At 35.5% G+C, this 25,568-nt stretch overlaps 2 protein-coding genes and 2 long non-coding RNA genes across 5 annotated transcripts; 3 read left to right on the top strand and 1 right to left on the bottom strand.

The window, feature by feature from the left end:
* The first annotated feature begins 674 nt into the window (after nucleotides 1-674).
* Nucleotides 675-6,731, top strand: LOC130987536 (uncharacterized). Its single transcript, XM_057911090.1, has 9 exons — nucleotides 675-1,654; nucleotides 2,847-2,902; nucleotides 2,989-3,071; nucleotides 3,145-3,223; nucleotides 4,124-4,234; nucleotides 4,863-4,972; nucleotides 5,605-5,688; nucleotides 6,191-6,228; nucleotides 6,569-6,731. Exons 1-9 carry the CDS (start codon nucleotides 739-741, stop codon nucleotides 6,637-6,639), a joined length of 1,548 nt encoding a protein of 515 aa, XP_057767073.1. The 5' UTR covers nucleotides 675-738; the 3' UTR covers nucleotides 6,640-6,731.
* A 2,504-nt stretch (nucleotides 6,732-9,235) lies between these two features.
* Nucleotides 9,236-12,867, top strand: LOC130987535 (uncharacterized). The gene is made up of 2 exons (XR_009089789.1): nucleotides 9,236-9,840; nucleotides 11,958-12,867. It is a non-coding gene; the product is annotated as an uncharacterized LOC130987535 (long non-coding RNA).
* A 1,992-nt stretch (nucleotides 12,868-14,859) lies between these two features.
* On the bottom strand, nucleotides 14,860-20,022 carry LOC130987534 (uncharacterized). 2 transcript variants are annotated; one of them, XM_057911089.1, is made up of 16 exons: nucleotides 19,657-19,995; nucleotides 19,214-19,535; nucleotides 18,961-19,071; nucleotides 18,750-18,864; nucleotides 18,491-18,637; nucleotides 17,929-18,033; nucleotides 17,600-17,683; nucleotides 17,410-17,525; nucleotides 16,270-16,371; nucleotides 16,073-16,186; nucleotides 15,918-15,974; nucleotides 15,749-15,815; nucleotides 15,604-15,657; nucleotides 15,448-15,522; nucleotides 15,336-15,371; nucleotides 14,860-15,166 (listed from the first exon to the last, which is right to left on the bottom strand). In XM_057911089.1, exons 3-16 carry the CDS (start codon nucleotides 18,993-18,995, stop codon nucleotides 15,050-15,052), a joined length of 1,224 nt encoding a protein of 407 aa, XP_057767072.1. In that variant the 5' UTR covers nucleotides 18,996-19,071; nucleotides 19,214-19,535; nucleotides 19,657-19,995; the 3' UTR covers nucleotides 14,860-15,049. The 2 variants fall into 2 exon arrangements, with proteins under 2 accessions (XP_057767072.1, XP_057767071.1); XM_057911088.1 differs by lacking the exon at nucleotides 19,214-19,535 and having other exon boundaries at nucleotides 19,657-20,022.
* Nucleotides 20,023-23,900: 3,878 nt separating this feature from the next.
* Nucleotides 23,901-25,208, top strand: LOC130987533 (uncharacterized). Its single transcript, XR_009089788.1, has 2 exons — nucleotides 23,901-24,293; nucleotides 25,024-25,208. It is a non-coding gene; the product is annotated as an uncharacterized LOC130987533 (long non-coding RNA).
* The last annotated feature ends 360 nt before the right edge of the window (nucleotides 25,209-25,568 follow it).

The following is a 25,568-nucleotide window of genomic DNA, read 5'->3' as shown; positions in this document are numbered from 1 at the left end:
ATAATTAATTGCATTGTGAGTATATTGTGAGCCAATTTTTGAGATAGCCATATATATTGAGCAACGGAACTCAATATTTGGCCATCCATCTTAATTAAAAACACAAATTTTGACCATTTTTTGCAATTTCAGACTGTATTTCCCCAAATTTGGGCGGACCGGATCGGATTGAACGCGCAGGTTCGGGTGGTACTTTTGACACTAATGTTATAATTTGTGCCAAAAGTACCAAATTAATTAGAACAAATGAGAATATTAGTATCAAAAGTATCAACAGAAAAAAAAATCAAGTAATTTGATACTTTTGGCACAAATGATAATATTAGTGCCAAAAGTACCAAATTACTTGGTACTATTGTTCTAAGTAATTCGGTACTTTTGACACAAATCATAACATTAGTGTCAAAAGTACCACCCAAACCCGCGCGTCCAACCCGATCATGTCCGTCTAAATTAAGGGCAATATAGTCCGAAATTACAAAAAATAATTAAAAAAATTGTGTTTTTAAGATTGAGGGCCATATATTGAGTTTCAATCCTCAATATGGCTATATGAATGCATATTCTACGTAGTCATATATATACTGTGAATGGAAAAATAAATTAATTTTATTGTCAAAAGAAAGAAAAAGATTAGTTTTTACGAATATTCTAAAATGATAAGAAAATGAGTCAAATGAAATGACGATGAAGGAGTATTTAGCTAATTAGTCAATACTAAGTAAGTAGGGACATAAGATGAGAAGCTTTGTTCCAAAGAGATTAACAATGGCGGCATCGCTGCACCTAAATCTACTCCACCACCTCCGCCGCTGCAAGCCGCTCTACGCTTCTTGGTCACCGCCACTCCGCGTCTTCTCCAAAAGACTCCTATCCGCCCCCGCCACTCCATACCCACTGCAATATGATATGATTATCGCCCGCCCCGCTAACTCTCCTCACCGCCACCCCGCCCGCCGCCGCTCTCCCATCGCCGCAGCTTCCCAGCCCCAATCCTCCGCCGAATTAGGCTTCAACGAGTGGGTCGACAAGAAGCTCTCCAGCAAAGAAACCGACAACACCAGCACCGAATTAACAATGGACAAATCCAAGAGAAAATACTACAATAAAAGGAGGAAGAGAATGTACGGAGAATCGGAATCGGATGAGGAAAGCCGCGGCGGCGGCGAGGGCGATTTCATCGAATTGAAGCAGGAAGTGGTGGAGCTCCGCACCCTGCATAAGAGGGAGGAGGAATTGTATTTCTACGACGCCTTCGCTTACCCGTGGGAGAAAAACAAGCACTACAAAATGGTGTATCAAATGGAGAAGAAGTTTTTCCCGGATCAATGCTTCGATAGGGCGTTTTTGGAGCCGGGGAAGGCGAATGCGAAGCAGGGGAAGAGGGAAATGAGGTGTGGAGCTGTGAAGGGTGAGGCTGGGGATGAGAGAGGGTTGGTGTTTTTTGATGAGAAAGATGGAGGAGGTGAGGAAGTGAAGGGTGTAGATGTGAGTGAGAAGAAAGTGGAGGATTTCTTCAAGTGTTTGAAGAAAGTCCCCAATGAGAATAGTGGTGCTGTTGCGCCGGAGCCGTTTCTTTCGACTAGGACCGCTGGCCTTCCGCCCAAGTGGGATGGCCCCAATGGGACTGTGCTTTTGGTTAACAAACCTAAAGGTGATTGTGATTTTTTTTTTCTTTTCTTTTTATGAGGTAATCAGGTAATTGTACTTAAATACACGAATTTTCACTCGATTCTGGTTTTGTATGCGAACTAAAAATTCTGTCTCTTAATGCACTAACTTTCAGTTGTTTTTATTTTTCACACCATTGTTAATTTCTGACTAACTAGTATCATCCAACTACGTTGTTTAGTGCATTGGCCATGTAAACATTTCAGGCGTGCAACAATAAAAAAATCAGAACAGTTGAAAGTGTGTATTTGGAGACAGAATTTGTAGTTACGTGCAAAATCAAAATTCGGTGAAAGTTGGTGTATTTAGGCGCAAGTACCTCTTTTATAGTATTATTTTTGTGGCATTTTGAGATATTCTTGTTGTTCTTGTGTAGTAGGAGGTTAGAATTTCTTGGCTTTTGAGGTTTGATGAGCTGATATTTCATTGATGAATTATGAATCAGAATCTTGCCAATTATATATTTGGTTGGTGCCTATATATCAAGGTGTTTATGATGTAGAATTCAGGCTATACGTTTTGCATGCTATATTGAACCCGATACAACTCCCTTTTGCACGATATATTGATTGATGTAATAATGTTGAAATATTCTGGTTGGACATTTTGAGGATGAGATAGCCTAGGCCTTAAATTACTGGGCAAGTTGGAAGCTGATTAAGAAGGTGTTTGACTAAGCTTATTTTTGAGAGCTTATAAACTCCCAACAACTTATTAAATATTCCAAGAGCTTATAAGATGCAACATGTGTTTGGATAATTGAGCTTTTATGTTAGAGAAAGAATATCCTAGCCAGAGATAGAATATTAAGGTGAGATTAATTTAAAAAGGGTATATATTGAAAACAACAAATATAAGTTATTTTTGTAAATTAATTGTTGCTTATAAGATAATGAAAAAATAAATTGGGGTTGACGATTTTTTTTTTTTGGGAGCTTATAAGTTGTTGGAGCTTATTTTGCCAAACATATCTCACGACCTTATAAGCTCCTAAACAACTTATAAGTTGTTTCAAAGAACTTATATGCTTTGCCAAACACCCTCTAAGTGTAGGAGAAACAACAATGATCCCAACTGAGTTATTGAACTACTTCAAGTCAATGAAAATTTTCGATTTTCTAGTGTTCCAATGCTAGCAATTCTACACTGTTTAACCTAATAGCCATGTGGAACAGGTTGGACTTCATTTACAGTGTGTGGGAAGCTGCGACGCCTGGTTAATGTGAAGAAGGTGATTGATTGATTTCTTTTAGCTCAGAGGCTCCTCAATTTATTATCTTGGTTGATCCTCTTCACTTGTGGATTTATCATCCTCAGGTGGGCCATGCCGGAACCCTAGATCCCATGGCAACGGGCCTGTTGATTGTATGTGTAGGTAAAGCTACCAAGGTGGTTGACAGGTAAAGCCACGATGTGCTTCATGAAAACTGTCTAATTTCTCTTTGAAGTATTATAGTCTCTTTCTGCTTGTAGATATCAGGGCATGTTAAAGGGATACAGTGGAACCTTCCGTTTGGGGGAAGCTACCTCAACCTGGGATGCAGATTCACCTGTGTGTTTTCTCTTACCCGATTTTAGAAACCCTACTTGTTTGTACCTTGCTTTTGAGTTGTTTGTTTTCATTCAAGAAAGAGAAATTAATTAGGAAGTCTATGGTCTCACTTTTCTCAAGTATTGGACTTTTGAGTTGCATGGTAACACTTTCAAGTTTTCGGCTGAAGTAATGCATATGTAGTGCAATACCACAATCCATCGGTTCAACTAATAATATATAGGGCTAATCATGTTTTATATCGCCAACTTTTAGCTTTTTTCAAAAAATGTCTCCACCTTACGTCTTATTTACTTCAAAAACTCAACTTTGGGAAAAGTTTGATTTATGTCCTGCTTGACATAATTCGACGATGGAATAATGAGTCACCTCGCCGGATTCTTAGGTGGATTATAGTTTATTTATTTGAGGTGGATTTTTTATACACCTCACTGAAAAACGACTTCGTTTCACATGTTTTAAAAAAAAAATAGTTCCGCCTAATCACACTCTAATATGCATAAAGAAATCCCTTCTCTCCCTCTCCTCTATCTCATCCACCTCTCCCCTTTCTCACTCTCTTCTGGTCACAACAAATTAGAGGGAAGGGAGACGAGATAGAGGAGAGTGAGAGAAAGGATTTCTTTGTGCAAGAGTATGATTAAGTGGAATTTTAAACGTTTTTTTTTATGTGAGACGACGCCGTTTAGTGGGAGAATTGGAAAAATATCCACCTACGAATCTGGCGAGCTGACTCATCATTTCATCGCCGGATTATGTCAAGCAAGGCATAAATCAAACTTTTCCCAAAATTGAGAGCTCTTGAAATGAACATTAGTTGGGATTTTCTGTAGGCTTGTATTTACATGCGTACGTGAATAAATGATTTGTTTTTGTGTGTGTGTGTGTGTGTCTATGCAGGTAATCCAAAGGGAGTCATGGGAACACATCAAGGACGAGGATATAAAGAAATCTGCTGCGTCGTTTTGTGGAGAGATATGGCAAGTTCCACCCATGTTCTCTGCTATTAAAGTAAGTTTTCCTGCACCCGTGGCTCGTAGCTTGTATCCCATTTTTATCCGAAGATACACTCGACTTTAGCAGTACTCTCACATTTATCACCATCACTGACAAAAATTTATCATGATGGATTCCATGTTTATTACGTGCCTAGGCTATAACGATAACCTAAATAAATCTTTCTTCAAACTGGTGTCATTGTTTGAATGGAGTCGCTCACAGTTTCTTTTAATGAAACTCTCTGTGATGAATTGAACACCATAACATATTTTTTGTTAATGAATTTTTACATTCCCCAAACAAGGGACATAAACAATTGGCATGTAGAAAAACAAAATTACAATCTTTTTGCAGATTACATTAATTTAACCATACAACATTTTTTCTTTAATTGTCAAATACCAATTCAAGCACTTTATTATGGATGAGTGGCTTAAAATTGTGATTCTGTCAGAACTTGATGCCCCCTTATCCATACCTAGCTACTGATTATGGTACAGAACTGTCTTTTGATTTTGATTTTGATTCTTTTTACAATTAGATCTTTGGTCGCCAGAGAAAACTCCATTTTTAGTTAGTTTGATCAGATAAGCTAACTACTTGCACAATGATTCTTAGATTTGTATTTTCTATATGATAGGTCGGAGGAGAGAGGATGTACGAGAAAGCTAGAAAAGGTGAAAGCATTGAACTTTCTCCTAGAAGGATTTCAATCTTCCAATTCGACGTTGAAAGAAGTTTAGAAGACAGGTTCTATCTCATCATGCTAATATTTAAATTTAATCAAAGTTTATGCTTTATATGCATCTTAGTAATTTGAAAATTTGAGCATTTCTTAGTGCTCCTTTGTAATCTATATCTATATTAAAAGAGAAGTTTGTGTAAATAAATTTAATTAGAAGGGTATAATTGGAATTGAGTAAAAAAATTATAAATCAAATTAACAAAAACTGTCGATCATTTCCTACAAAATGTGCATTGTCTTTTCTTTTTTCTTTTCTTAAGGATACAACTCATTGTTTTTATTTAATTGAAAATTGTGTTTCTTAATCAAATTGTGTTTTTAAGACAGCCAACTGTTCTTTTTTTTTTTTGTAAAACAACGAAATCAATTATTATATATATCTATAAACAAACTCATCAAGCTTAACTTTTCTTTTTTCTCTTTCTTTTATTTATTTATGATATTTGATTATTATATTATGCATTTAGATTTATTTAATATATATAAAATTTATTAATTGAACAAAATAACATTACTATCAGAAGACCTCAAGTTGCAATTATAGTTTATTTTATGTAGAAAATTACATAACGGCCGCATTATTTTTGAGATAATAAAATGGTTCCATTTGTTCACATATTTCAATAATTATTTGCAGACAAAATGTGATTTTCCGAGTGACTTGCTCGAAAGGAACTTATATTCGTTCACTTTGTGCTGATTTTGGGAAGGCTCTGGGGAGGTACGAAAGATAATATAACAGTTATAAGGGTTATTCTTAAATTGTAGTAGTATGAATTCTGACCATGATGATTTTTAAGCCCGAACTTAAAAATATTATAAATATAGGTTGTACTTATTTCCATTGTTCATTTAATAGCTTGAGTTACAATTTTCGGGCAACTTAAGAGTTTTCATTAGTGTTTCAGCATTTGCGAAAGCATTTCAGGTTGCTTGTGGGCATCTAATTGGTTTTGATGTCTGTTTCTTGAAGTCACATTCGTTTTGACTTGAGATATTAAGTGAACAACATAGTATGGACTATATTTGTAGTAATACTTTTAAGTTCGGGCTAAAAAGTCATCATGGGGTTAAATTTCAGACTATAATTTAAGAATAACCCAAGATTATTGTTGTAATTGAGTATATATGTAAATGATATTTGCATAATACTTGTTCGATGTTTGTATTCAACAATTTGAACATAATTTTTCGCATTTGCTCCTATTACTTTTCTGTTGCAGCTGCGCGCATTTAACAGCCCTACGCAGAGATTCAATTGGTGAGTCATATCTCTTCATGCATCTCCTTTTTGAATAGTAAGCATGTTTAGGTCTCTATATTTGCGAGGTTTTTTGAATTAATTCTCATTATATACTTGTTTGTAAACATAGACTCAGCCCATGAGTGTATCCTTAAAAGTTAAAACAAACGCTAGACCATTTTGATACACCCAAAGCAATGATATGATTGCATCATAAATCAATGTACAAATGATCTAATTTATGCAACAAAATAAAGTACACATATCAAATAAAAATCGAACTAATTATGTATAATCATTGATTTTTCTTTGCCAAATAATTTTCGTCTCTTTCTTGTTGCTGCTGGAAAATTCACAGGTGAATATTCAGCAGATGATGCGTGGGAATTTCAAGAGCTGGAAGAAGAAATTACCAAAGGATATATCTAGTGCTTTTCTTGTCAATAATTGCATTGCAAATTAACACATTTCTTTCTTAGCCACATTTTATATTTTTGGCGGTATATTATCATCTTGTGTCAGTTTTTGTTCAAAACCTTTTTAATTTCACGCGAAAATAAAAGGTTTATGCAATGGTGGGAGCGCTGTGAAGCCTGCCCAGAACGCTACGAGAGTTCGAGTTCAAGGACTTGAAGAAGGCCACTAACAATTTTTGGGAGAGAGGGTTGAACGCGCTGCTCGAGAATTGCAAATTTTTCGAGGAATTGTTGGTGAAGTGGCTGCATGGCATTACCAATGGAGCTGCTGCTGAGCAAATTCGACCGGGTAATGCGGCGGCGCTGAAAATGATCTGCCTGAAAGATCTGTACAATGCGCAATGCTCCAGGCAGCTGATTGTTCGCAGCGAAGAATTTGAAGATTTTGAAGCTGCTTAGGTGTTTTAGTGATTGGGATGAATTGCTTGGAGTGATTGCAGATGGAGTCATGGGGCTTGTGGAGGTTCATTTCAAGAGGATTCAGGTCGGTGATTTAGGGCTTTTCGCCATTTCAAACTATGCAAATCTTGAACTTTTGAATTTGGTGAAAATTGTTGAATGCACCAACATAGAGCTTGTGACATCTCGCTGAAAGTGTTAGTTGCTGAGGAAGCTCCACATTGATGGATGGCGAACAAATAGGATAAGCGACTACGGTTTAGTGGCCATTGCTGTAAATTGCCCTAATCTACAAGAGTTCGTCTTAATTGGGGTGAATGAATCCTAAGAGCATCCACATTGGTTGAGTCGGTTACTGACTCATCCATGCTCTGGGACTACTTATGAGTCAAGGCGTGCATTGGTTTGACTTGTCCTGTTGGCTTATATGAATTAGTTTTGTTTTTTGCTTTTTTCATTTGATTTAAATCACACCAATTTAAATGACACAATTACTTGAATTAAAATTGCATTAATTTAAATTACATAAAATTAAAAAAAAAAAAAAACTTAAATTAAAATACACACATAAATCCACATCCATAGATCATGGGAGGCAACAGCTTCTAGAATCAAGGTGGGCTCTCTTTGATCACCTCGTGTAAATGTACCATGCCACACATATGGGCAATTTTTTCAAGCCTAATGCATGCTATCCAAGCTCTCGAGCATCCCTGGAAATTCATATCACATCTCGTGCATCTAAAGTAGTCGTGTGACGTCCGTCGATGTAGGGCGCCGAAGATACTCGACATTGTATGCTCGGATGATAGTTTTGCTAAACTTCTTAAGGCATAGCCGCTCCGTATTGTCCGCAATCTTGAGATACTCGTCAAAAGTATCAGCAAAAACACAGATGACTAGTCAGATAGCCATCGTGCATTTCTGTAACGGCGTGAACGAGTCCCGCCATGTAGCATCCAACTCCATGCGAAAATAAGCATCCACCCCTTGCGCACCATCTATAATGCACAAAAACAACTCCTTCTACATTCGAAAACGGCGTTTGAAAAATGTTGGACCGTACACCGGGTCGTCGTTGAAGTAGTCTTGAAAAAGCCGTTGATGGGCGGCCTCACGATCACGATAGACGAAACTCCTGTTGGAGATAACTCGTTGGGGCGGTGGTTGGAGAGTGGAAAAATTGATTGACCATTTCTTGTACATTCACGATGATTTCTGATATTTTTTTCGTCTCCCCGTCGAATGAAGAAGACAAAAAATCAGAGAACCACGAAGTCATTTTAAGATAAAGAAAAAAAAAATCAAGAAGAAATGAAGAGGATTTGATGAAAAAAGTGGAAAGAAATGAAGAAGAATGATGTTTAAATAGAATAAAAATAGAAAAAATAAAAATAAAAATCGGACTAGAAGTTTTCAACCGTTGGAAGCTTTGAATTTTAAAATTGCAGATTTTTTTAATAACGCATGTGTGACACGCGCTCAGTATTAACAGGTGATGAGCCGCAACTCCCCGCCTATATCAGTCGGCTCATCGCCGAAATTGACTCAAGCCAGGCGATGAGTCGAATCGATGTGGATACTCTAAGGTTCGTATCTTACGAGATTTTGAATTGTTATGTCAAAAAATCTAGATGAGTCAATAATTGGCTATGGTTCTATCTTGATAACAAGCATTGTCTTTTCAGTTTGGATTGGTGTATAGATCTTAGCCTGCTCGAAAATCGAGGATGATATACTATTTGGCTGCAACATTTATCTGATATCACAATTCAAGCACTTGGTCTGGATTAGGGATGGCAATAGATCCTGGATCCGGTCCAGAAAAACACATCTGGATCTCAATTTTTTGGACCCGCGGTTCTGGATCCGGATCTGGATCTCATTTTTAAAAATGGATCTGGATCTGGATCTGAATCTTAAAATTTGAGATCCGTATCCGACCCAAATCCGACCCGTGGATCCGTTTTGTTTAATATATACTCCCTCCGTCCCATTATTCATGACATGTATTCCTTTTTGGGTTGTCCCAACCTACATGACACATTTCCATTTATAGAAATAATAAGGGTTCAATTAAGCATTAAAATATTAGCTAATTACACTTAAAAAACCAGCCCTAATTAAATCCATTTTATCGGACCCGAAATCATTTCCAAAATTTATTCATTTGGCTCTCTCTTCAATCTGCCGCATTGACCTCTTCTCTCTCTCTCTAACCCCTAACTCTATCTGTGAATCTCTCGAAGCTTCTCCTCTCTCTCGTCGGCTTTCTTGGGTTCCGGCAGCCGGCCTCCCTGCATTCGTCTCTCACCGTGCCCCAAAATCCCTATGATTTAAACCAATTGATTTCACCGTTCCTTATTTCTTTTCTGAAAATAGTGTCTCAGGGATTAGGGTTTCTTTTAGCCTTGATTTGTTTGATTTCACCAATTAAATGTCAAGATCCAACGCAGATTTGTTCGATTTTGAGTGGATGGTGTCTTTGCAAACGTGGGTTGAATTGACGGTGATAGAAGATAGATGCAGAGAGGAGGCGGTTCGTCGGGCTTCAACCCAAGAAGGTAAACGAACGATTCCTCCATCTATTCCCTGTTCTCTGACGATTTTCGGTGAACAACTGATGTCTGTTTCAGATTCCATTTTTGATGCTTACCCTGATTCGTTCTTCTTTTGTGAGGAAAATTGGGAGCATCAAAACATGAGCGATGCTGTTGAATCTATGATGCGGATCCTACTTCCTGCGTTCTTTTCTGTGAGATCTTCCCTAGTTTGGATTTTTTCTAAGTGCAGTGACTGTGATATGTGGGATTATGTTGCAATTGTATTGTGGGAAGTGATAAATTGTGGCTGAAATGATAGGATTATGCTCATTCTAAGTGTTTTGTCCGAAAATATGAAATCGATGATTACAATCTGAAATTGTATGAGATCATTTACTACTTTTATCTTGCATGTTCCACTTGATGCTTAAAGTTTGGTTTTCTATGGTCTTTTGCAATGAATTTAAAATGAAATGGCAGGTTGTATTCCTTTTTACAGGTTCGATTTTTATTTATTGAAATTGCACAGAATTTAAATTTCAACTTTAAAATAAATTATGGTAATTAAATTTAAATTTCAGAATTTAAATTAATTAAATAAAGATTTCAAAAATTAAATTAAATTACAGTAATTTAAATTAAATTACAAAATTTAAATAACTTTAATAAAGAATTTCTAAACACAAACCTAATCAAGTGGACCACACACCTTTACTCCATAATCTCCGTGCCCAAAAGCATTATCCCATGAATAATGGGACGGAGGGAGTATTATTTATTTTTTATATTTATTTTATTAATAATATTAGATATATTAAAAATTAAAAATACTAGACAAATAAGAATTACTTTGCAAACCTTAGTTTCTAGTTTCTACTTTCTCCCTCTCGGTCCCTCACTCGCGAACCCGCCGCCTCACTTCCATCTCCCTCTCCAGTTCGCCGGCCACCTTCTCGAACCACTCATACTTTCTAGCTTTTTATAATGGAAATTAGATGTTGATTTTGTGAATTTTATTTTAAATTTAATTCAAAAACAGTAGATCCATGGGTCTGGACCAGCGGATCTGAATCTGGATCCAAAATTTTCAGATCCGCGGATCTGGATCGGATACATAAAAACAGAGCTGGATCTAGTATTGATGAGATCCGGGCCAGATCCGGCCCGTTGCCATCCCTAGTCTGGATGTTCTTCGTGGAACAAGAATTTGATAATGGATGTTGACATTTCATCATGAGCATTATGTTCAAAACTAGATTTGCAATTTAACAATATGAGAAATTTAGGAGGAAAAATGAAATTAGAGGCAACAACTTGAAATTAGAGGCACAACGATCTATAGATAATAGATTGACTCAATTACTAGAATTCAAGCTAAAGGCGCGGCGAGCAACTATCACTGCATGCTCTCGAAGAAAGTAAGAGAGCGGGGAAGAGATTACCTGAAGAAGCTGCAAATATTGATCCTCTTCCACGAATCATATTAATTATCGGTCTAAGAGATTGAAATAGGAAAATATGTTTTTAGGCAAATCGATGCAGAAAATATGAATTTAGATAGGAGAGTATCAAGAAGATATGACAGATGATTGTTTTTTTCTTTTTCAAGTCAGAGCATCCATAGCCGCGAGCCAAGACTCCAAGCCGAGACATGATGAATTATAAGTTTTTGTTGCAACATATTTGTAAGCAATTGAGACGTGATTTGTCCGGTAGATGCTAGAGGGAGTATTGTCAGTGTGATTGCCTACGATCTTATCTTGATGTTACGAAGTTTTGTGAATGTTGAAATGTTTGACAGCTCTGAGTCTCTGCTCTTCTAGTGTTACTATGAGCATGAGAAACCACATGAGAAGACTTTGGATTATCTCCAAAAGGCTTGATCTCACGAATTGTGGCTAAACTGTTGAAAATTACAGAATGGACTTCTTAAGAGAATTGAAAAATGGTGAAAACATAACAGTGGAAACATAAGATATTGATTATAAAGGCGATCACATTAGAGAATTCTCCTCTAGCGGAGAATTGGGTCTGGTCGAATCATTAATGATGTTGCTTCTTAAAACTTTAAGTGACTTACACTATTTGAGAGATACGTGTTGAGTGGAAAACTTGAATTGGTTGCTGAATGTTTGGTTGTAATTGAATATTATTGAACCGTCCTTCGTTTGATTCATATAGATTTTGCTTGAGGACAAGCAAAAGGCTAAGTGGGGGGAGGGGAGTTGTTTTATGATATTGTTACTTTATTGGGGGATTCATGATTATAATTTTGATTCATATTTGCTTGAATGTTGAGTATTTGTGATGAGTGAATTACATTTTGCAGGAGGTTGAAGTTTATGGGAAAGTGTTTGATTTAGGAGAATTTTTGGAAAAATGATGAAGGAACCGGCTGTCGAGTTTCACTCCCGAGCTCGTTGGGCCAAGCCCGCACTCGCGGAAACATCCCAGCGCTCGCGGGTCGTCTCCCAGCGCCTGCTCTCCGTCCCCCGCGCTCGCACTATGCCTTCAGCGCACGAGCTTCCTTCGCACTCAAACACTCCAGCGGGCGCTCCACTCACCCAGCGGCCGCTCAACACCCCAGCGCCCGATCACTTTTCCAGCGCTCGCGGGCCAACTCAGCGACCGAGGCCTACCCAGCGCCCGCTAGGTGGCTCATTGCTCGACCAGCGCTCGCAAGGCATTTCTAGCGATTGACTCCGGAAGCCCAGCGCTCGCGCACACTTCTAGCCGGCGCACCACATTCCAGCGCTCGCGTACACTTCCAACCGGCACACCACATTCCAGAGCTCGCGCAATTCCCAGCTCCCGCTCCCTTTTCCACCAAACTCTCCCAGCTCCCGCATGCAAATTCCAATGGCTACTGCCTTTGCGCATCACCGCGCTTGCGAGCTATTCCCAGAGCTCGCACACTCTACCCAGCGCCCGCTGGGTGTGCCTCACATGCTGCGCCATTGCCATCCTTCAATTAGAACATGCCATGTGTCCCAGTTTAGTAATTAGAAGCAAAAAGCGTATTCCACATTTGAGAGTATAAAAGGTTGATTTCTCATTTCCCTAGGGGACACTATCTCCGCCACGTTCTGGCACCACAAACACTTAGCAGTTTCATTTCATTTCTTTCAGTTCTTTGTTATAAGGTTCGCTTTCTTTAGTATTTTCATTTTCGATTCCTTAAATGTTGTAACGATTGGAGAGTTTGGTTTCTATTCCATTGACGCTATTCTGGTATTTCATTTTATGTTCTTAATTAATATTTCCATTTCCATGATTATGATTGAGATGTGTTACGCTTTCCATTATGCTATGAGTTTATCATCATTTTAGGGTTAGAAGTTATTTATATCAAGAGATTTAATGTCTTAGAATTCAGTATTGTTTATCGTTTGGTTATTGCCTACGGTTTAAATATTGGTTTTACTGTTATGAATCATTCTGCATTTGCATTCCTTAGATTTAAGGGTTTACTTGCAGTTAATTTAATTACGCATGTTAGGAGAGTTAGAAGTGTCAAACCCAAATATTATTTAGAGTGTTAGGATTTATTGCTTTCTGTGTGTGACATAATTGATCGCCCTGTTGTGCCTTCCTTGAGAGTACGATTTTGGTTAACTTATTCCGCTACATTTGACCTCGTGTGATTACAAGTCAATTCATAAGGTGTTTTGAGTTGAGTCAGATAACAAGATGATGGCCGAGGGTTTAGGGGTGGAGGCGAATGAGGCATCTGTGAGAGAGGTGGTGAAGCTTCTGCCGCTGCCGGAGCTCTTGCGGTCCATCCCTTCGATTAAAGTTGATTACATTGCCCATCAACAAGTTGTTTTCAGTGATTAGTTGATGAATTTTGTAGTTTGTACCATGGAATCATGTTTCTTCTTGTTGGTAATTTTGTGTGTTTGTATTAATCAATTGCATGATGAGGTAATTTTGCTTTGAGAATTCTGAATTCGTGATTATAAGTGGAATAAGTTCTTTATGGAAGTTGATTTTCAAGACTTAAGAAATAAAAAAAAATACTCCCTCCATCCCTCAAATAAGTTCTTCTTTTTCCTTTTTGGGACGTCCCCTAAATAAGTTCCTCTTTCTTTCTTTCCATTTTTGGACAACTACCCCACCACTAATAATACTTTATTTATTCTTACTTTTCACTTTTTCACCACTCTCAATATTAATTATAACACTTTTTCATCACTCCCAATATTAATTATAACATATTTTTCTCCACTATCAATACATTTTACTACTTTTCCTTAAAACTTGTGCCGTCCCCAAAGATGAACTTATTTTGGGGACGGAGGGAGTAATAAAAAAAATCAAATTAATGTTCTTGAATTCACAACCAAATCTATGAAATCATAATTTAATATTTTTGAATTCACAATCAGATCTATGAATTCTCAAAATAATGTTATTGAATTCACAACCAAATCTATGAATTCACAACTAGATCTAGAATTCACAACCGAATCGTTAATGTTGGCTGTGAATTCGAGTTTAAAAGCTCGAAGTCACAACTAGTTGTTTTGGTTGTGAATTTGAGTTTTGAAACTAGAATTAACAACCAATTTGATGAATTCATAACCGAATTGATAGTGTTAGTTGTAAATTCGAGTTTTAAAACTCGAATTCACAACCAACTCTATTCCTAGTTGTGAAATCAAATTTTAAAGTTTGAATTCACCGCTAGAAATAGTGGTAGTCGTGAATTTGAGTTTTAAACCCTGAATTCACGACTAATACTATTTCTAGTTGTAAATTCAACTAAAACCTGAGTTCACAACCAACACTAGCTATTCAGTTGTGAATTTGAGTTTTAAAGCTCGAATTCACAATTAAAATTAGTGCTCGTTGTGAATTCGACTTGATTGTGAACTCGTGGATAATTTTTAAGTTTTTTATGTGAAGGGTAAAATAGTGTGAATAATTTTAATTTTTTTTTTATCTTAATGAATAATTTTTAATTTTACTATTTTAGAGTGACTATTTTCAAAATTCACTCGTTTAACATTCACTTAAAATAAATGTTCTCGTGGGATCACAATGCACTTTTTTTTGTTAATTTTATCGCGAGTTGTCACATTCCTTTCTCCACAACAGTTTCACCATTATAAGACTATTTCATGTTATTTAATACTCCATATTTTTGAAGTTGGTCTAAATTTTGTGCATCCATTTATATTCGTGAGTGAACTAAATTTTCAATACTACTCTAAATGAAGCCATAGAAATATAGAGAAGATGTACAGCTCACTTCTATGAACTCAAGCAAAGGCTACAGTTCTCATTCAGTTCTTGTACATGAAAACACCCCTTCCACGAGAAGGGCAAAATACAGTCGGGAATAGAAGATGAAGCACGATTGGTAAATACATACAAGCACCATCGAAACCGGAATGCTCCCTCCCTTTCCCAATGGACCTAACGACGAGCTGTGGAGTTAGGAGGATCGATGCCCATGGCCTCAAAATACGCCTTCTCAGCTGCAGTCATGCGATCCTGAAACAAAGTCCATTCGTTCCTACACCTCTCCCTCACCTAAGTCGAGAAAAACAACAACACGATTTACAACTTTTTCGTGCAATAAATATAGTTACTTTCATTTAGAAATATTTTTTTAATGATTCCCTGCGCGTGGAATCTTTGAAATCTTTTAATTTATCTTATCAAGTCAGTTGAAGATGCAGATTAGTAGGTGGTTTCTTACCCCTTCCCATGGCGCCTTGCCTTGCTCTGCTTGACCCTGCAGATGAAAACTCGTGTTTTTGAGTCGGGGGCTCGTAGAAGATGTGTTGGTGGATGAGATTTAGCATATTTACCTGATTCCCAAGTGAAGGAACAGTTTGATGTACTATCCATTGAGCATCTACAACTCCTATTTTCTCATGAGCAGGCTGTTTTAGAGAGAGAGTAAGTGGAGAAGAAAGGGAAGGAGGAAATGTGCATCATGCTATAGAAAGTGATATATAGCTGACCTCTACACATTTTCTAAGAGCAAAATCAAGACCCCATCCATGGACCAAGTCATTCTGCAGCATTGTAAGTTCAAATCTTCAAATTGAGAGGGAGGAGTGTGTGGGATGTAGGTAACACGTTCAAGAAACGTCCTGAAAAAAATACCTGGATCATATGCCATACACAACGCCATGCATCCCGAGAGAACACGGGAGCCATGATCTCGACAAATCTGTATACAAAAACATCTTGATAAGTTAATGTTTGAACTATGTAGGATCATACGAGTAAAAAGAACGGATCTTTAAGTGAAATGCTCGTCTCATCCACATACGCTGCACAAGGTGGCAAATGAGGATCCGTGCACCAGCCCGGTCTTTCCTCTGTGTCCCTGTAAGTAAAAAAAAAAAAAGTAGCCAGTTTTAGATTAAAGAAACTCGACACTCGTTAGGCAGCAGATAATGAGGCGAAGCTTTTAGTTATGCGTACTTGTGAACTTCGGTGTCCTCTCGCCTTCTTGTCATCTGCCATGTCATACCACTGTCTGGAGATAAACCGGGCTGTGAAATTTCCAGCCCGTGTTTCCTCACTAGCTTTATATATCTGTCATGGAGGAGATAGCATCAGCACACAATTTCGTCTCGAGTTTCATAAAATAACGTTGGAAGTGACCTATTTCCACTCACTCCTCTGGGTTGAAATTCTGAACTCCGAGATCTTCATCCCAAATGAAGATATAATCGTATGGGGCCACAATGTCCGGATGTAAGAATCTCTTTGCGTACCACCTAGTCAGATGAACATGGCATCACACGTTTTTCACCATAAATTAATAAATAAGTAATCAAGAATCATGCGCATGAAGAATCATAAATAAATAGATAATAATCAAGATTCATACGAATGAAGAATCATAAATAAATATTTTTTTTGTAAAATCATAAATAAATAATAAATATTCCCGCGCATGATAAAGCATTGATTCCAATCTTAAGCATTAATTTAGGTAAGCAAAAGCTATAAATAGGTCAACATACAATCAAACACAAGTAAACCAATGAAACCACCATATTCATATTGGTGTTGATGCTAATCCGATGTATCAAACACAAGTAAACTTATATAAAATATCAATAAAATAAAATAAAAAAATGTCCAATTCTGAGTCAAATACATCGGATTAGCATCAACACCAATATGAAAATGGTGGTTTCACCAGCGACGAAGAAGAGCATGATGAGTATGGTGGTTTCACCAGCGATGAAGACAGGGAGGAGGAAGAGGAGGACTATGAGTGATTCAAACTTTTGGTGAGAATGTGAGAACACTACAATGAATGTACAAAGTCGCTGCATCCATTGTGAAGTTTGAATCCCACAAGGGGCGAAAATTTCATTTCTTTTAAATACAGTTAATTTCATGGAAAATACAATGACTCTATGCGATCAGTTCTCACAAAAAATCAGGGTTCTCATTCGAGCATCCTCCTATATGTATATATATATATATATATATACAGCGAGAGAGAGAGAGAGAGAGAGAGAGAGAGAGAATGGATCCAGTGAGAATGGATAAATGTGGCGAGAAATGAGAATAAATGAATTAATCAATGAAATCCATGAACCCGAGACGAACAAATCCATGAAATCCACAAACCGCACATCCAACTAATATGGTTGTTCATATCAATTTTATAGATTTGTTCATGTGTTATTCTTCATTGGATCCCAACCCTCTATAATATTTATAGGTTTTATTTGCATATATCTTTCTGTTTTAGCTAGTAAAACTAAAAAGAGCACATAGGGAATTTCTTTACAAATTACCATTTAGTTTGCTTCCTCACACTCACGTGGATAGCCCGTTTCGACCACTCAAATTCATCCCATTCGCTTGTCCGGCCATCATAGTGAAACAACAGAACTTGGAAATTCTCTGTCAACTGCACAACTTTGTCAAACATTTACATAAAGTGCTCCTCTAGCAGAGAGAAAACGGGAGCAGCTTCTAGTTTACCTTCTTTACGGCAGCATCAATGTTGTTTTTCTGGTCGTAACCAACAGTAAAGGTGATGAGATATCTTGGCTTAACAATTAGGTCCTGCAATGTCGAGCTCCTTATCAAACAACAAAACACATTTGACATGTTGCCATCAAATACATGTTGCTTTACTATCTGAATGTAAATGCTCCAGTGTCATACTAAGTAAAGACCAAGATTTATAGGATTCTGCAACTGCTGTTTAGTTTAGGAGGGAAAAGGCTGAACGCGACATGTCTTCATTCTCAAGGAGTTGAAAATAATAAACACGATTGCGATATGAAGCTTAGGAAAAGAATGCACACCTCACCAGGAACACCCCACAATCTGCGAGTGTACAAGTCAGAGTCGGCTACGAGAATACCGGGTGGTAGTCTCTCTGCACCTCGAGGATTGGTTGGAACCCAGATCTGCGTAAAATCAGCCACAACTAAGAAAATGAAATTTGTTCGAGTCACCAAAGATTGCTCCAGTATTAAGAGGAATACACAATTATGTTTCTCATTTTTCTTCGATATGGGCTTATTGAAGATGAGGTCAAGAAAGAACTCGACTCCTAGATACATGAAGAGTAATTCAGGACCGGGTTAAGTCGACTAGAAGAGCCTAAATGTGATGAAATCAATAAACCATATTAATGCTCAAAGACTTACAAGCATTCATTAAACGTGAATTCTTCAAATAGTTCATACCAAACACATGACATAATATTATGCCTGCAAATCCCCTCCTTAAAGCCTACGACGTTACTCTGAGATGTTTCAGCAGAATTCCTAATTAGAAGCTCATGATTTGGATTTGCAACGAGGCAAGCTCTGGTTTATTGTGAATTTTATGAAACCACGCCCAAAATGAAACTACTTATACCTTAGTGTTATTATATTTGCGCGAGATGCCTCTCCTTCCTTTAAGAGCCGACCATACATTTAAAAGTGCTTGAGTCGAGAGGCCAGAGTACTTGTCCTCAATATAAGTGAGATCAACAGAAGGGAATATGTTTGATGATAAGTTAACCTGGAAAAGAAAAAATCATGCAATTCACCAAAATTCAAACTCAAATCCAAGAAATCGAGTAGCAAGTAAACTAGTAAGGAATTGAGAATATTAAAAAGCCAAATCTCCCTGCCTTTGTCAATGAAAGTGTGGGAAAAGATACACCTAAAAAGAAGCCAAATACAATTCCCACAAATGTTGTTATAATTAGCCTCATTGTCTCATTTGTTCTTCTCAAATGCCAGCCACTACAAAAGCAAGGAGCCACGTCACCATTGATTTTCCATCAGCCAACAGTTCGAGCAATTTTAGCTTAAACAAATGATTCTTGAGCTGAAAAATACCTAGAAATGGTGGTCCTTCGTATAGGGGTACCCATTCTACTCACAATCTCTGCAGCAGATGAGCAGCCAATTTCCAAATTTCACATACCACTATCTCTCAAGATTCCATTCCTTCAAGAATTCAAGAATCCAATTTCAGAAATTCCATTTAAATGTCCAAATTTCACATATTACTGTCTCCCAAGATTCCATTCTTCAAGAAATTAAAGAATCCATTTTCAGAAATTCCATTCAATATCCAAATTTCACATACCACTATCTCTCAAGATTCCATCCTTCAAGAATTAAAGATTCCATTTTCAAAAGTTTCATCCAATCCAACACCACATAAACTCATCACAAAAACATCTTTTTTTAATCTCCAAAACTAAAATGCCCAAAAATCAAGCATCATTCACAACCAACATAATTTCGTAACAGCCCAGCATCATATTTGAATCCCATTACAAAAAAAAAATCAATAATATATATATATATATATATATATATATATATATATATATATAATAACAGATTTATGACTTCAGATGCACAGATAACTCCTTGAAAAAAAGTCTCCACCACAAAAATCCATCCTTGCAAAAAAAATAAAAAATAAAAACAACGACACGCATAAGAACAAAACAAAAGATTCAATCTTTAAACGACCGAAGCCAATAATTTGTGGAAAGAAAATGTAGGGCGTTTGGGTGTCACCTTTTTCTTAGGAATCTTGAATCTGATAGGGCCAACCGAGTCCGAGGTTTTGAATAATAAGTGGGGTTGGAATCGAATCAAATGATGATGAAAATTGAGTGGCAGAAGAGAAAAAAAGGTAGAAATCCGAAGGAAGAAAAAAGCAGAGCAATGGCAGAATCAGAATGATGGAGATCGCAAAGGCAAAAGGGAGATTGTTATTATGAAATGAATGAGAAGAAATTAGCAAAACCCACTGCAATTATTGTGATTTATGGAGTTTTGATTTTTTTTTTTTTTGAGAGCATGGAGTTTTGATTTTGATTAATCAAAACTCTGTGGTTTCGGCGGAAGACAATACCTGGTGGGGCCCCTCATTACTAATATTGAGCGAGAGAGAAGGAGCAATTATTATGTTTTATTTAGAATTTATAAAAGGGTAAATATCACTTTAAGCCCCAAACTATTTTCGCACTATCAATTACTCCCTCCGTCCACGAAATGAGTACTCATATTTCCTTTTTCGTCCGTCCACAAAATGAGTACCCATTTCCCTTTTTGGCAAGTGTACCCCACACATCTCTTTAATTAATACATTCAAAAAGTGGGACCCTTAAACTATTAACACTACACTCCATACATTTCTTAAAACCCGTGCTGTTCACAAATGGGTACTCATTTCGTGGACGGAGGGAGTATATCCTGAACTATCACAAATAATTTTTTAAACCTTGAACTATTAATTTTATATCAATTGTACCATTAGTTCATTTTTTTAGCTTCAAAAATTTGACGTGACTCACCGGAGACCACAATGTATTTAGAATAATTCTTTTTTTAAACTTATATTATATAAAACGACGTGATTATATGCATTACCCATTAAAAATTCAAAGAATGAAAAATGGATAAAAGGTACAATTGATACAAAATTTATAGTTCAAAGTTTAAAAAATTATATTCAATAATTCAAGATATAATTGATAGTGCGAAAATAGTTTGAGGTTTAAAGTGATATTTACTCTTTATAAAATAAAGTATATAAAACAAAATTATACTTTAAAATAGAAATAATTATGTTTGGAATTTATTTAAAGAAGTATAGAATTTGTTGTTAAACTGAAACATTGTTTTTTGGGTTAATGGCATGTAAAACCATGAACTTTGAGCGAATTCTGATTTTAACATCTAATAAAAGATTCTACCTGTAAAATCATGAACTTTGAAATCTTTCTAATTTTGACTACGAAATAAATTTCTGGCGGCTTATGTGATATTTTAATCTATTTTCTATAGTCATTCCCCCCAAATCTTCTAATTAGAAGCCCTAATTCTCAAAATCTATTTCCTTTAATCATTTCCTCCAAAATCTCTCCAGAGTCGGAAGCATTCAAGTAATAAATCCTCAACTATTCGGTGGAATCATTGGGCAATTGCTTAGGTCATTAGTAAGAATCATTTCGGTCATTTTCACTAATTGCTTTCTTATCTTTCATCCTATTATTATAATAGCTCTATTTATTTCTAAATTATTTTGGCATTCAGTGGAATCAAGTGGATTGTAGAAAATATAAATAGCTTCTAAGTAACATCTCTGTAGAATTCTTTTAATAAGATGCAAAATTCTTATTTTTAAGTTAAATGACTTCGTTTTGTATTTTTAAAAGAACGACATCGTTTTTGTGGCATCTTCGATTAAGCCACGCTGAATTTCAGGATACCAACTCAGCCTATTTTTGGCCAAAAATTTATCCCGTAGTCAAAATCAGAAAGATTTCAAAGTTCGTGATTTTACAGGCATAATCTTTTGTTAAACATTAAAACCAGAATTCGCTCAAAGTTTGTGGTTTTACAGGCCATTAACCCTTGTTTTTTTATAATAGAATTTGAAACATTTGGTCTTTTAGAATACTTGATTCTCCTATAAAAAATTATCTACATATTATATATCTGTAAGTTTTATTTTTGTTGTACACTTGAAAAATCTGCTTATATCAAGAGCATCTAGAATTTCAAATAACGCTCTAATGAAGATGGTAATTAGTAATACGTTAATTGTAATATTTATTTTTAGAGTAAAATTTTGAAGTAGTCAAAATGAAGCATAAAACACAATTTATGGTCACTTATTGAAAAAATATAAAATTTGGCCATTTTTATTGATTTCGAACGTTTTTACCCTTAATGAAGCGAACCGGGTAAGAACAAGCACGTGAATTGCGTGCCAGGTCGGGCTAGACACTTATGGCACTAATAGTGCCATAAGTGCGAAGATTTTACTTAGTTTTATTTTGAATTTCCGTTGGCACTTTTGACACTATTAGTGCCATAAATGCCAACGAAAATTAAAAAAAAAACCAAGTAAAATGGCCATTTTGACACTTATGGCACTGCACTTATGACACTAATAGTGTCATAAGTGTCATACGTGCAACACAAATACAGAAACGACAACAATAGAATCAACAAATCATGATGTGAAGAAGATGAAGCACATGAAACAAACAAACAAACAAACAAAAAACCCTAAATAGATCATCTAAACCCTAAAAGAAACATCTAAACCCTACGGGGGAAGTATTTAAAATGGTCCTCTTTGCACTTATGGCATAAAATTCAAAACAAAACCAAGTAATAAAATGATCATCTTTGCACTTATGGCACTATTAGTGCCATAAGTGTCATACATGCAGCGGGCGCTGGCTTTTCCCCGCGAGCGCGCAACTCACCCATAAGCTTCCAGCGGTCGCGCAATCATCCCAGCGGCCGAGTAAAAAGGGTATATTAGGCATACCGCCTAATTAATGGCCAGATTTTGTGGTTTGAAGATTAGATGCCAATTTGATTTTCAATCTTCATTATGGCCATCCGACTAATTGTTTCTTATTTTTATGTGAATAGTAAATGTAACTTGATTAATGAATCAGAATTGATTTTTTTTTTCTAAGGTTAATAAAGAGCTCAAGGTGTACTCAATCCCATACCAAAAAACAATGTTTACAACTAGAAAAATTGGAACTACAACTTAGATGGAATACAATTTTTCGAGTGACAACACCAATAGTTCAAAGAGTAGCAGATTGAGTAGGGAAAATGTGCACGCAACTATTTATAAGAACTAGTATTATACCTACGCGATGCGTGGTCCATATTTCTTTCGTAATTAGCATAATAAGAAAAGCATAATGATAAGTGTTTAATAAACAAAGAAATGTTTAGTTTGATGGATGAGATAGATATGATTAATAAGATGCATAGGATTTGAGGAGTGATTAAATAATTTACCTAACTTTGGGGGTGCTAAATAATCACTCAATTAGATGATTAGATGCAGGCTAGATTATCAATCACGGGCCCGATCATGCAAATCAAACACTTGATTAAGATGAATTATTGTATCAATCATGCCTTATCACTCAAGTCAAACACCTCTAAAAATGATTTTATCTTACTTTCAAAGTGTCATAAACTACATTATTAAAAATGTAATCAAATTACTAATTCGTTATATATAAGGAAAATTATAGGTGTTTTAATATTTTATTCAAATAATTTATTTATTTTTTTGTAATTGATGAGATAAGTCAAAATGATAAAATTAAAGATATGTCATATCTTAGTGTTTGATAGACCAAGATTAAAATATAAATACTATAAATTAGTTGTTTGATAGTTTAGATTAAAATTTAGATAAGTTTCGTGGTTAGCAACCACTATCCATTTAGTTCGTGGTTATGGGTATGGATAGTCAATATCCGTACCCGTCGTACCCGATTGCCATCCCTAGCAGACAACAAAGGCAAAAATTACTCAGTGGATAAAACGAAGCATGCATTGACGGGAAAATTTTCAGCCAAAAACTGTGCTTTAATATATTAAGATATTTGATTTAAAATATAAATATTAATATTTTTTTTAATATTAAAATTTTAAAAATTTCTCTCTCCACTCTTATCTTTTTTTGAATAAATCTACTTTTTAATTCTTTTGTATTAGTATTTTTTTAAATATTTTCTTTACTTTCCATAATATCACATTTTGCAATTGTGAATTTTTCTTTACTTTTCTATTATTGTTTTCAATATTTAATTAAAATATATTAAATTAATTTTACATAAATATAAAAATTTAAAATAATAGATTATTGAGCCCAATATCTTCATGATTTATAATTTTATATAGACCAAAAATTATGCCAAATAGATTAAATAATGAAATAAAATACTAATAAAGTAACAAATACTATAATTTAATTACTCTCGTGATTTGTGAGGCTGACTCAATATCTTCATGATTTATAAAAAAAAATTACATGCTAAAAGCCCATTATACATTAATTATTTAAATACATATTGCTAAAAGCCCATTACATATTTTGCAGGTATAACCACACATCTCTACTCAATTTAGGGTTTACACACAAAAGATCAACTGCGCCGCCCACTTCTCCAGCCGTAAATCTCCTCTTTTCCCAGACGATAGAAATCACCTCTAATTCCCCTATTCCCTCGTCTGCATCTCAATTCCAGCCCCTCCTCCCTCGTCTGCATCTCAATTCCAGTATTCCTCTTCTCTCTGCGTTGCTTCCTGTCGTGGTGGCTCTCACCGCCTTCGCCGTCCTCTCATCGACATTCACTTGGTGAATAGTCTTTTTTTTTGTAGGCATTAACTTTTAGGAATTAAGTTTTGGTAATGTGTTTATGAAATTGCTCAGACTAAATTTTCTATTCTCCTTAGTTTCATTCAATTTGTTTCCCTTTTCTTTGTTTGGAAAACCAAACATGTATTGCTCAGGCGAAATTGCTACTCACTAAATTTTCTTACTTTGTGAAATTGTTACTGACTTTGTTTTTTATTGCTCAGCCGAAGATTATAACACCAAAGCTTGAAAACTTTACATATAAGTATTGATTTTTGTTTTCTAAAAAAAGTATTGATTTTTGTTTTTTCATTTGTGTCATCTTGTAGTATTTGTCTTCTTTCGGAATTTTTTTTGGCTGCTTACAGATGAGTTGAATTTTTTAGCTTTCTTGATATGTGCTGCCTTCCTCTCTGAAATTATTTTTCTTAAGAAAAAGAACAAAAAAACTATTCTTTTTTTATCAGTAACATTTAAAATAAAAAACCATTTGTTGTTGCTATCTCCGAAACAAAAAAGAACCAAAAGGCAAAAACCATTCCTTGTTGCTAACTCAAAACCATTTAAAATATGTGCTGCCTCTTTGAAATTATTTTTGCTTAAGAAAAAGAACAAAAAAAAGACCATTCTTTTTTGCTACCTCCGAAATGGCGAAATCCGCCTTGGTTTGACTTTGTAAATTACTTAGAAGCCAATTCGAATATATCTTGCTGACTCTTTGAAATTTGATATTCTCATAACCTCTGCAGATTTTGATATTCTGGTATATCTAGCAAAAAACATAGTTCAGATTTTGAGAGTTACAGATAAGTATTATCAAAGCTAAGTATTGATTATTGTTTTTTCATATGTTACTATTTTCTTCATATTTCTTCAGAAAAAAATTACTGTTTGTCATCTATGTACCTTATCTTAATGATTTGTTTTTACTTTAGTCTGAAAACTCGAATAATATACTTTTTTGTAGAAATAATTTACCTTCTACTAAGTTATGAAGAGACTCCGAATCATTTAGAATAAAAAATTAGCTGAAAAAAATAGGAAATCTATAATAATAGGAAATAGTGTATAGGAAATCTATAATAAAAGGAAATAGTGTATAGGAAATCTATAATAAAAGGAAATTGCCTGAAAAACATTATTATAAATTTATAATAATGTTTTGCTTAGAAGTGCAGAAAATAGGGAAAAAAAATCTAAAGATGTAGTAATACAGAAAGAAACACATAAAATATGAAAAAAAAGCTGAAGATATAAAAAAGAAATAAAAGAAAGAATCTAAAGATGTAGTAAA

This window comes from Salvia miltiorrhiza, chromosome 6 (genome assembly GCF_028751815.1).
Source record: "Salvia miltiorrhiza cultivar Shanhuang (shh) chromosome 6, IMPLAD_Smil_shh, whole genome shotgun sequence".
Taxonomy (NCBI): domain Eukaryota; kingdom Viridiplantae; phylum Streptophyta; class Magnoliopsida; order Lamiales; family Lamiaceae; genus Salvia; species Salvia miltiorrhiza.
Note: the sequence above shows the minus strand (reverse complement) of the source record. Positions and strands in the feature narration are given on the sequence as shown.